This window comes from Manacus candei, unplaced genomic scaffold (assembly GCF_025592945.1).
Source record: "Manacus candei isolate 608988 ecotype Guabito, Panama unplaced genomic scaffold, ASM2559294v1 h1tg000033l, whole genome shotgun sequence".
In the NCBI taxonomy this organism is placed as follows: Eukaryota; Metazoa; Chordata; class Aves; order Passeriformes; family Pipridae; genus Manacus; species Manacus candei.
The window spans coordinates 5,378,686-5,391,388 of record NW_026138081.1 but is presented as its reverse complement, the minus strand read 5'-3'; the positions used below and the strand labels follow the sequence as shown (position 1 = coordinate 5,391,388).

At 41.9% G+C, this 12,703-nt stretch overlaps 1 protein-coding gene across 11 annotated transcripts in view; it reads right to left on the bottom strand.

Moving 5' to 3' along the window:
• The window catches only part of SMOC1 (SPARC related modular calcium binding 1), a 132,761-nt gene that overhangs the window by 49,572 nt on the left and 70,486 nt on the right, over nt 1-12,703 (bottom strand). For 8 of the 11 annotated variants that reach the window (XM_051791430.1, XM_051791428.1, XM_051791431.1 and 5 more), the window contains exon 6: nt 247-336. The exons of 1 other annotated variant lie outside the window; for it this stretch is intronic. In XM_051791430.1, coding sequence (XP_051647390.1) covers nt 247-336 — 90 coding nt within the window. The remainder of the gene's footprint in view (nt 1-246; nt 337-12,703) is intronic. 2 more of the 11 variants (XM_051791434.1, XM_051791435.1) reach the window with 1 other exon arrangement.

The window sequence follows — 12,703 nt, the reverse complement described above, 5'->3', positions numbered from 1 at the left end:
TTTACTTGAAGATGATGCCAAGAATCTGGTCAACTGGTGTTATTGTTGGATTCCAGAAGAGTAGGGAGGATGTAAAAGGATTAGGGAAAATGCCTGAGGTCCCAAGGGCACTGTGAAATTTGGATAACTTATGAGATTCACTGGCTTTTCTGCTTTGCAGGATAAGAAAGCATTTAAGCCATAAACCCTAGAGAAAAGGGAGAGGGAAGTAGCTTTTTTTGTTGTTATTTTAAGGGATGTTCTTACCTTCTCCATCGAAAATAGGCTGGGTTTCCATGGTAGGCGTTGGCTTCGAACCATCATCTGAATTGAGGGTTAAAAAGAACCGAAAAGAAACTACCATTATTGAGGTAAATACTATCTACTCTCCAGTACAGTTGAATGATTGGGATTTGTACATGGCCCGGCCAAGTCCAGAAGAGAAAGAAGACAGACAGAATGAAATCATTTTATGCTAACAGCAATAACAGTTTACATAAAGCATGCATCAAGCACTATCCTTAGACTTTAAAAGCCTCCCCCCTCCCTCCACAAACCATTGGTATTTGTCACCTGGTAGTTTCCCCTTGTTGCACTGATCAAGCAATCAGCTTTTTAGTTTCAAGTCAATTTAGTTTCACACAGGCCATTTCCTGAGACAGTAGAGGTCTGGAGATTGCTGTCTCATTGTGTCTTTCTCCTCATTCCTTTTGTTCAAAAGAAAAACTCTTCATCTGAAACTTACCTGTGTAGAACCTGGAACCAGTATTCACTGCAGAGCTGTTAGAAAGGGATGGTCAATAGCAAATCTTTTTTCTTAAAATGACTGCATCAAGGTGTTCTCTCATTGTAATGTAGTGACAATATCTTCTAATTGCAAAATTGTGGGAAAATTACTTCTCTTACATTAGGTTTCTCATGTGCAAGAATGCTCCATGTCTTCTGACCACAATTCTTTCATAATTAAAAGCTTCAACCAAAAAAATGTTCCACAGGAAACATAAATCTTGATATTTAGAGATTGACGACAGAGAAAAGTGTTCAGTTTACAATTTCTTTGGCTTAGTACACCTATCCATCATATCTACAGGTCCAGCCTGGATTTAGGCTGAGTCTAATTTCCTCGGGGCACAGAAGGACCCAGATTTCAAGTCCCAGCTTGGAGCATCTTTACACAGCACTAGAATACTGGCATAGCTTTTACTGAGGCAAAATTTTTGACTGTGAGCAAGTTTAACTGGAAAAAGCTGCAGAGCAAAATCTCTTATTACAATGCAAGATTAGAAAATAGAATGTTGTTGGTAGTTAAACTAAAAATGAGAATAGCCTAGTGTATTAGGTTTGTGTGGCCAGCTTTTGGTAGTGGGGTGGGGGCTACCAGGGTGGCTTCTGTGAGAAGCTGCTAGAAGCTCCCTCCATGTCCAGCAGAGCCAATGCCAGCTGGCTCCAAGATGGACATGCCACTGGCCAAAGCCAAGCCAATCAGAAATGGTGGTAATGCCTCTATGATAACATATTTAAGAAGGAAAACTAAGTTGTTGTTCAGATATAATTGCAGCCAGAGAACAGCAGAGTGAGAACATGTAAGAGGAACAACTGAGCAGAGAGCAAGGTCAGTGGAGAAGGAGGGGCAGGAGGCTCCAGGCACCGGAGCTGAGGTTCCCCTGCAGCCCGTGGTGCAGACCATGATGAAGCAGCTGTGCCCCTGCAGCCTACAGGGGACCATGGGGATGCAGAGATCCACCTACAGCCCCTGGAGGAGACCCGTGCTGTAGTAGGTGGATGCCTGAAGGAGGCTATGAACCTGTGGGAAACCCATGCTGGAGCATGGTCCTGGCAAGGAGCTGCTGACCCATGGAGAGCAGAGCCCATGCTGGAGCAGGCTTTCCTGGTAGGATTGTGGGCCTGTGGGGGATCCACACTGGAGCAGCCTGTGCCTAAAGGACTGCACCCCATGGAAAAGTGACCCATGTTGCAGCCATTTGTGAAGAACTGTTGCCCATGGGAGGGACTCATGTTGGAGAACTTCATGGAGAACTGTCTCCCATAGGAGGGACCCCACACTGGAGCAGGGGAAGGAGTCTTCTCCCTGAGCAGCAGCAGAAACTTGTGATGAACTGACCATAACCCCCATTCCTGGTCTACCTGTGCTGCTTGGGGGCAGGAGGCAGAGCTCAAAAGGAAGGAGGGGTGGGGGAAGGTGTTTTTAAGATTTATTTTATTTCTCATTATCCTGCTCTGATTTTGTTAGTAAAAAATTCAGTTAATATCCCCAAGCTGAGTCTGTTTTGCCCGTGATGGTGATCGGTGAGTGACCTCTTCCAGACCTTATCTCAACTCATCAACCCTTTGTTATATTTTCTTCCCTGTCCAGTTGTAGAGGGGAGAGGGCGGTTTTAGTGGGTGCCTGGTACCCAGCCAGGGTCAACCTACTTCACCTGGAATTGTTGGGGTTTTTTTTCCTTTTGAAATATAGGGACGTAAAACTTGCAATTTCTAGTAACTATTTTTTGCACATGTTATGGGCAAAAATGACACTAGGCATCAAAGTGGGCAGTAATCCAAAATGTAAACTTACACAGTGAAAATCTGTTGGAAGGAGGAGTCCATGCCAGAAAAGTTAGGCTTGCCTCCATCTCGAGGGCCAACCGATGCACAAGGCAAACAATATTTGGAGGAAAGGTACATGGGACAGAGGTAGCAGTAACTGCCCTTAGCCTTCCCTTGTATCAGTTCCATTCACAAAAGTAAGAGACCATTGGAACAGGAAAGAAAGGGTAGAGGTGGAAAACAGAAGCTTGTAGACTTTTTTACCCATATCTGTATTTGCAATTTTATAAAGTGAGCAAAAGTCTGAACACTTCTTCCACTTTTCCTTAATTTTATGCATTTCCACATAAAGTAATCTGATTCACAGAAAGCAAAAACATGCTGATAATTCCATTTCAACCTCAGAGATACACTGAAGTAAAGGAGGTTGACAGAAATGAGCAAGAGACACCCTGTTGTTATTTCCCCTCTTCATCATTGTATTTGGTTTTATGCTTAACTGCAAACATAACAAAAAATACTTGGAGGAAAAATTCTTACCATTCCTCAGTCAACTCTTGTTCTGAGCTTTCCTGTTATTGGGCATTGCCAGTTACATGGATAGGCAGTATTTTTTTTTTTAAGTTTGAGTAATTGATTTGGAAAAAAACCCTGAATATTGTTTAAATTACAAGGAGAAAGATTCTGCCCTTTAAAAAAATCTTTGGATAAAAGTAAATAGCTGATCTTGACTTTTTTGTTAGAGTAGGCTGCTCTGCTTCTGCAAGATTCCAGAAGCCACAACTATGGTTTGTTATTTATTTAGGATGACACTTTACACTGTAAAAAAGCAGTGAAAAGTATGTAATTAGCATGACTGGTTTTACAGATTGAGAAACCAACCCAAAACTGCTGAAGACACTCATAGAACTGTAAAGTGAATAATTCTTAAGTTATACAAAAAAGGAAGAGACCTGACATAAAAAAAGACCACTATGATAATAAGTTTCTTCTTATTGTTCTCATGAATGCTTCTGCACCAAGTAATTACAGAATTGCTTTTCAGATTTAAAGCAGCAACCCAGAAGCCAACAGTGGGAAAAAATTAGAAGTGGATTTGAGCCACAGCACTTTATCCAAACCATTATGTGAACTTTGGCAGAACTAAGGACACTTTGGGTTCAGGGGGGTTCTTTTAGATTTATGTATGTGAGAAGAACACAGCAGCAATTACAATTTGTGACATACATTCTTCTTAAAGAAAGAGAATTTTGCAGCAGCTCAGGTACAAAGCTAGGCATTAAGCTACTGAACTGTATTAAATAAACCCCTAAGTTAAAAGCTACTGTTTAAGATAATCTCGGTAAAATGGCTCAGTGAATTACATTATCATTTCCTTACTGGGCTACTAAGACCAAATTGTCACTAAGTCCACAGTGTAGCAGTGCCCAGTACAGTATTAAGGGTTTTGCAAATATAGGGAAGTATAATTACTCCCCTGTTGTTTAAGCAAGTACAGTTCTTTCATCACACATACAAGAAAAAAATGCAATAGACAAGAGCCCTGTAATTACATTCACCATTTTTCAAAAATCAAAAGCCAAGGATATTTCTGATTATTTTTTAAAGGTCATGAAATAGTCACACAAAAGACAAAAATTGCACTTGATTAAAAACACCATGCTCACTTCCCAGGTGCCAGCTTCTTACTCTGAAATTACCAAATCTTTTTCTTAAACTGGAGAATTCTCAATAGATCTCAGTGTTTCAAGCCAGCTTATGGCAAAAAATTTCACTGCTGTTCCCATTGGGCAGAAAAACCACCCCAACACTTGTCTACTCTTATTTGATTTTTCCTCTCATTCAGTACTCTGTTCGTCACACTGAACATTTGTTCCACTGGCCTGTTGGCTCCTCATAAACAAAGAATAAGTTCTATTTTACATACCTGAAAATTTTGAACAAGCAAACACTATACAGAGTATCTCTTCTTGGAACAACATTTTAAAGCTACAAAACTCCTCTCCAGTGAGTTTCCTTTTCCTAGGAAACTTGTAAGAGTTAAACAAATTTTTCTGGCTCAATTGCTGTCAACTTTAAAATGGCACTTTTATCTTGCCTCAGGATAAGAGTAAAATAGGCAGGTCAAAATGAGATTCCGTAAGTCATTTGCACATTAAGACACCATGGCTATAAACCAGAAGCCCACTTGCACTACTGCTGTCAGAAGCTCATAAGCAAGAACAGTTTTTATTGCATTGGCCTAACGATAACTCAAAACAGGGACAATTACCAGCATGTCCTGATCTACTGCTAGTGCTGGGCAAGAACTTCATACTCTCACCAGGATTCCCCTCCCTTAGCCTTATCCTTGCAGAATAACTAGCAAGGATCCACATCTGAAATGACTGTAGCATACATACACTGGGGTTGAGGGACAAGGAGATTCAGTTCATGCAAAAGACAACTGTCAAAGTGATCTTTTTGCTCTGAATGACAAGCTCTGAGGCCAAGAGCAGCTCTTAATGTCAGGAGGAAACTAAACTCCCTGACATAAAAAAAGGAGTAATTACTATGAAAAAATGTGAAGTAACTGCCAGCTGCTGTGAATCAACTTTCTTACCTCAAGCCACCTAATGGAAACCAGATAAAGGGGAAAAGTTAGGAGATAAAAGTGATGTACAGAAGGTTGAGGTTGCTTAGGAAGCATATAGGTCTTAGTCTATTAATGTGATGATGCAAGTATACAGATGACTTTTGCAGTGGGTGTATCTTCCTGGTTAGGAGATGTGATACAGGAATTTAATTTTGTGTTCTCAGTGGAATCCACGAGATAGTCTGTAAACATTTCTTCCATTTTGAAGAGCACAGGTGCTTACAGAGTCAACCATCCAGGCCTTATACAAAATTTGGTTATTTTTGTAAGTCTACAGCTTGCACATCAATAGCTCCCAGACTTGAGTCAGCCTGACAGAATAAGCAGATGAAAATTTTAAGTGCATGGCTCTGCTGGGAGGAGGCAGCCTTTTTCCAGGGTCAAGTAGTTCCTTCACTTACCACCTGGTTTTGGCTGAGCTATTAGAGAGTATAGCTGAAGCTAAATAGGTAGAGCACAGAGAGCAAGGACAGCAAGCAAATTCTTAGGATGTCCTGTTCAGTGCAGCAAAGTCCACCTTCAACAAACCTGTCAAGCCAACACAAAGGAAGAAGAGCTTTCCTAGGCCTCAGTACCCCTGAATACATATTCATTTCTGCAGCTTTAGTAACTCTGGTCAGAAGAGCAAAGACCCTCCAGGCCAACTAGGCTCCCTGTGTCTGTGCAGTTCCTGAATCTCAAAGATGCAGTTTTACAACTTTGACATATCTATGTATTACCCCTGGGTCTGGGGGTGGTTTTTTAAGGATTAAAAAAAAAACAACAGAACTTGTGTTTGCACTACATAGGGTCTTATGCAAAAATACATGTTCCTTCCAGTATTGTAGGGGAGGAGCAAGTTGTTGCCTTAATCACAATCCTTCCCTACATCAAAAGAAAATAAATTCATAATTAATTTAATAGTCTATGCAACTTTTATGCAGAGACTTATACTGCCAATAAAAGTGCAGAAAGTTAGCATTCATGCAAAAAAATTATGAAACTCTTACAATCCAGCCAATCAAGATAATTTCTTGCCAAGCAACTGAAATGGAAACACACCAGTGCAGATAGACTTCTCCACCAAGTTTTCACACTCCTTTCCATAAAATTATTTAGGTTAAAAATGACCTTTAAGATCATCAAGTCCAACCACTTCTATGTATGGAGATCCCACAGCTGTTAAGAAAACCTCAATTTTTTAAACCAAATGAGCAAAAGCAAGTTCTCACTCTTTATTGCCTTCATTTTAAGAAACAGCAATAATGTGCTGCCTTTGGATATAACCACCCCCAAACACTTGGACATGGACCAAAATACAGTAAAGTTTTGCTTAAAAAGGTGAAAATATGCCTAAGTGCTAAACATTCTCTCTATGGCTTAATGATTTCCTAACTGTAAAGGTTGACTTGCACTGTCATTGCAGCAATTTTTCTCTTCTTACATCAACTATTCTGTAAGCCATATGGATACAGGCAGCCTTTACATTAGCATTGCATTCCAGATAGGATGAGTAGCCTTCCCCTGTGCCTTCTGGAAGGCATTAGTTCCCCCCACTTCCTTCTCACATCTCCCTTGCAGGTGCATCAACATGAAAAAAGCCACTCAAGCCCCAAGGACTTTGTGGTCCAATGTAGTCAGTGTGTTTGTTTGGCAGCACAATTCTTCACCCTGCAAGAAAGCCTATCCCATGCACAGACAGCTGGAAGTAACTCTGACCCCTGTGACACAATTCAAAGCCTCCTCTGTTTGGCTTTTTGATTCCTGATTGACACATTCACTGCCAGGCGGAGATAAATGCTGCTGGGAGGACAATGTTGATCTGCTCCAACTATTCTTGTGAAGGATTTTTTCAGAATAATAAACAAAAAACATTGGTGTGCTTAAGTGCCTGAATAGAACTGGAGGTAGACAGAGGGGAGTGGAGTGCTTTACAGAGGCTGGCGAGTCGATTGAGGAGTTAATTGTTTGGGTGTACAATGAGTTTATTCTGCCCACAAACAAAGAGCTCCCTCTTCCTGGGCCTGGTCCTTCAAAAGAAAATGTGTCAAAAGGGCTCTGGAGCAGCACTCTGTTAATATAATGCTCTAGTCTCTGGGATTCAGCGGCTTTAAAAGTGTTGAATCTTAAGATTCAGATAGAATCTCTCTGAAATCCAAAGTCCTTACTTACTGTGTGAAGTTCTTAAGGTACTTCAGTAATTAGCCAAAACAAACCTGCCTTCTAACCTCTAATTCTTTGCAGCTTTTAAACAGCTTCTTTTGAAAAATAAAGTAAGTTATTACCCTTCAGACATAATGCTGTAGACACCTTCCTCAACATGAGATCCAGTTTTATATTATTTCAATTACACATAATTTAAACGTGGTCCTGAATGTCTCATATTTGGAAAGATGCAGAATCCCAATCCACAGAGCTTGCACCATAATAGGTCAAACCAACACAATGTCCAAACACACCTCTTGCCTCTGGGAAAGTTTAGATCCAGATTCAGATTTGAACTTTGCAGGTTGAACCAAGCCCTATGGTAATTACCACTTAAAATACCTGACTCACTTCTATAAGTTATGCAAACCTTTCTGGAGAAAAAGATCTTCCTAGTACTGCTGCATAGAAGACAAGGCAGTTGAAAACTGAGCCATTACAGTTTACCACTTCAATGGTAGCAGAGATGCATATGTTACAGGAACAAGCAGCACCCATAAAGCTCAAAGAATTAAGCTGAGCTGTTTGTGAACTTTCTGGTGATGCAAATTTGCTTCACTACTTGTGAAAAGTTGTTCTTTTAACACACTCAGAAATGTAGAACTCCAAATAACATTTTTCCTCAGGTATATGGGCATGCTTCCAAGTGGAAGACAAAGCACCTTAAAATTATTAAAGCCATTATTTTAGAGCACTCACCTAATTCAAACTTGAGACTCACCCTTTGTTCTCCCCTTTTTCAAGCAAAGATCCCAACTATAGTACGATTGACTAATTTAAGAGGACAGCAGGGAGCCACAAGTTTGTGTGATCTCTCTTTTGTTCTAGTGAGTAATATATGAGGGATTCAAAACCTCAAAACCTGTGAAATAAGATTTCTTGGTTTGCAGCCAGTTTCGCTCCAAATCGTAAACAGTAAACCACAGTCTTAACCAATTTTGCAGGCTTGGAGTTCTGGACAAGAAGCAGCAGTATCTCCACCTAGACTGAATACAGATTAATTCAGAACAAGGAACCTGCACAGAGTCCTGTTGTTTGGAACTACAATTCTCAGTTCATTTTTGGGCCCAAGTCCAACACAGAGATGATCTCTATCAAAGCAATTTATACAAAAGACATGGGTTAGAGAAGCAGAGGATCAGATTTTAGTTTGTTTAATACAGCATTTTTGAGGTCAAATGCAAGGAAGCCTGAATGGAGAAGACCTGTCACTGTGCATAGGTTTACCTTATGCAGAGTTTTACAGTTTGCAGACTTCACAGCCAAATTCCTTCAAAAAGGGCAAAACAAGTCTCTTTGTAGATTTGGAAGTAATAAGAAAAATAAATGCCTAAGGCCAGATTTGAACCTTATCTGTTAAAAAGGTGAAGCAGTAATAAAGGTTAGGTTACCTTAAGACCATTTCCAGTCTAGAGTCACGCAACAATATTTTTGATCAACATGGAATCACTATCAATCTGTGAAGACAATGACCCCCCATGTCCTCCCCCCATTTTCAGAGACTTGTTATTCTCACCCTCCCCCAGCACTCCCTGCAGCAATTTCATTGGTGAAGTCTCCAGATTCTGCTTGGGTCATCTGGTAAGTTTTTCAGACAGGATCACGGTTTGCCTGTCGTAGCAGACCGATGTTTCACAGCTGCTAGCAATGTTCTCCACGGCTAAAGAGATGAATCTGTAACACCATGGAGTGTGGCTCTTCTCCTTATGTACCAGCCACAATTTCAGTGGCGTAAAAAGATCAGCTACAACAACACATGGGAAGGCTATTGGAATGCTGCAAACTAAAGAACACATACAGTCTGCAGAAAGAGGCTCCTGAGGGGAGTAAAGAATATTTTTCATTCAGCTGTGTACTTAAGCTGTCCTTTGAAAGTCTAATGCCATCCCCCTACTGATACACATACCCAAGGAGAAATGGAGACACAGCTAAAAGAATCAGGGGGACTAGATGGGTTTTTGGACTGGCCATAACATATAGCACCAAAAACTACCTGCTACCAAAAACCATGACTACTTAATGCTTGCTGAAAAATTATGACATTTACAAGTTGACATTGGCAGCTGGCTGTAGAGATGGCACTCAGTTTCAAAACTGAGTCTCCAAGACTCATTTGGACCAGCAGACACCTTCACGGGTCAAATGGCATAGAAAAGCTTTGCTGTGGTAAATACAACCCAGAGAGTTGTAAATCCAGTACTGTCTTTTTTCTCTACAGAGAAGGATCAAGATAATGAAGATGAGAGGAAGAATTGGAAAAACTTTATTTTTCAGGAAGATAAACAACCGAAAGGAAATAAAATAGCAGTAATAAACAGTGAATAAAGAAGAATTAGGCCCTGTATCTGTGTAACAAAAACTGTATCCAAATGCATATCAATATAGGTTACAAACAAATTATTTGTAAAAGATCATGCCAACCCCAGAAGAGATGTTGGGCCATCTTGTCCCAAGAGGGAGTACCGTCTGTAGTTAAAAAAAAAAAAAAAAAATGAGGAAAGGGAGGTGATTTAGAAGAGGCATTGTGATACATGGTTGCTCCAGACAGTCCTGGCACTAAGCTTCACAGAGAAACTGGAGAGAAGAAGTAGAACACAGGAAAACAGAGTAGCAATATTATAAGATAAATCACAATCCCCCTTTGGCAAGAGTCGGAGCATACACTATTAGGAATGTTTGTTGGTGTGTTTTGTTGTCGGTTTTTTTTCTTTTAATCCGAAGTAGAAACACCTCCAAAGTGTTAGCATTACTTACACTGCAGAGTGAGTGATGAAATCAAGGAATCAGCAATACCCAGCACTGAGAATGTTTAAAAACAGAATGATGGAGGAAAAGTACAGGAAGAGATGCTTACCTTTTTATGACTTCCTACTTGGTAGAAGAATACATTTTTATCTAACCCTGTAAACACTACAAGTATTATAGATACTGCAGGATTTTAAGCTACAGTATCTTAATTTTGAACCATCTTCTGTTTGGCTCACTGCCTTGAGTGATATTTGACATAAAACAGGGAGCAAAAAAGTTTCCGCACAAAGAAATATTTTGCTTAAGGCACCATATCTCATAGCAAGATTTTTAGCACTTGACATTGCCCCAAACTTGGAGAGAAGTCTGCAAAAAGCTCTACAGCACTGTCAACAGCTGCCTGATCACCCCTGGCAAAAGCAACAACCACCACATGATTGTTTAGTTTAGCTTCTCCAGTTTTATTCTACCTACAATATATCACATCTTTTTTCAGGACCCTCTGCTTTGATGTGAAGTATTCTCTGTTTCTGCACAGCCTCCCACCCAAGACACCCTCTCCTCAACTACCTCTTCTAAAAGGCTGCTCAGAGTCCACAATCAACTACCACCTTGTCACTTCTAGATTGTGTAAGAGCCCATATACTTGTGGAAAAGGGAGCACATCTAAAATGCCCACAAGGACATTGTGACTCTGATCTTAGACTGCTTTACTGAACAAGGGAAAAATATTAACTATTGTTATTCAAGCTTTATATAGTAATAACCAGATCCCTAGCTGTAGGAACATTTTAGAAGTTACCTGAAAATATACAGTGACCTGGGGCAAGGGGCATGAACATATTATTAGAATATCAGTCTCTCTTCCATCTCTCCCCAGTATCACGCACTCCCTTTCACTCCTTTCCTTCCAGCTCTGGTCTCTTGAAGGTAAAGACTCTATAAATTCCCCCACATCTTCAAGGCCTATAAGTGGGGGATGGAGACGGCAGCAAATTTCCTAGATCAATGGCCATTTGAAATTCAGACATATGGCTGAAGCCCTACAGCTGCATGTGTTAATTACCACACGTGTCCCCTGTAAAGCAGTCTGTTAGACACAAAAAGAAAACAGAAGAGGGGGAAAAAGCCTTTCTGAGGGATTAAGTAAATAGTCTAAATTTTTGACCCTGCTCTCCCAGACACATGCCTGTGTGTAAGAACATAAGCTGCCTTCCTTTCTCCCAACACCTGCATACTGAGGAAGCACAAGACCCCTTCCACCTCTAGCCGTGTGCATTCAACATATTTCAAAGTGTACTTTCCCCCTTCTAGCTCCTCATTCCCAGCCTCTTCTCTTGCCGGCCCCTCTCCCTTAGAGGACTAACTCCTGGCTGACAACCAGACTAGCCTTGGGCTTACAATACACCTTTTCATTTCCTTGCAGGCAAAGAGAATGGATACCTCGCTGCTATATCTGTATTGCATGTGCGCAAATGAATTAAAATAGGGGGGAAAAAAAAACTCGCTTTTTCCACAGGTTTGCCCCCAGCCCTGATCATTAAAGAGAAGAGGTTCAGAGCTTTAGTGAGCGAGCACAACTTTGCTCTCTAACTGCATTGCCTGAGCTAGTTCACCTCAGCATCTGAATTCTGTCTAAAGGACGTGTCGTGGTTTGAATCTTGTTTTCCCCCAGAGGCTAAATTAAGTGGTAGACCCCAAGGGGTGGAAACCCCTGGAAGTTTTGAAGTTCTGCCCAATGGGCGCTCCTGCAAAAATGTAAACATATCACAAGCTCACCGGAAGAGATGAGTTGTAGTTTTGGTGGTGGAGGAGAGGTGGCCATGTCGTAGAGCCACGAGGAAGGGGCTCTGAGCCCCTTGGGCCCTCTGGGCCCTCCCAGCCCCAGGCTGGGGGGCTGCAGGGACCTGGAACAGCATAAAGCTGGGCTAGGTGCCTGTAGTTATGTCAGGAGATGTTTTTCTCCATGGGCACAGAGCAGCAGCCGGCAAACACCAGAGAAACAATGGCAGAGAGCCAGAGCAGATAACACCTGAACTAAGGAGCAGCAGAAGCAACATGCAGCACCAGAGAAAGGACTCCTGGAAGGAGAGCCGGGAAGAAGAGAGAGCCAGCAGCCTGAGAGACAGAGTTCTGGGGGTAAGACTGTACCAGCCCCCCAAAACTCCTTTGAGACCTCCGAGAAAGGAGGAGTAGATGGACTCCTATTTTAGAGGAGCCTTGGAGTATGCAGCACCAGAGAGAGAGAGGAGCTAAGAAGCTCAGAGCGTCCCGGAGCTGGACCGGGACGGCCAGAGGAATGCGGGGGGAGTTGACCTTGGCTCTTCCCCCCTTGCACTGCTGCCACGGTGGCAGCCTGAGAGACAGGGCACAGAGGCCCTGCAAGGAGCTGAGTCTCCTGGAGATACCAGACCGTCACGAAGACCCCTCTGTGTCTTCGTGATACGACGTGGTGATACAACCTTGTCTGGGGTTACGAAGCCCACGGAAGACCCCTCGGTTGGAGGCGATGGGGTCGAGAGAGGCTTGGATACCTCCCTCGTGAGTGCTGGCAGAAATCCAGCTATCAGCTGCTGTGTGTGGAGAAGACAGACAGACTGCTGCCTC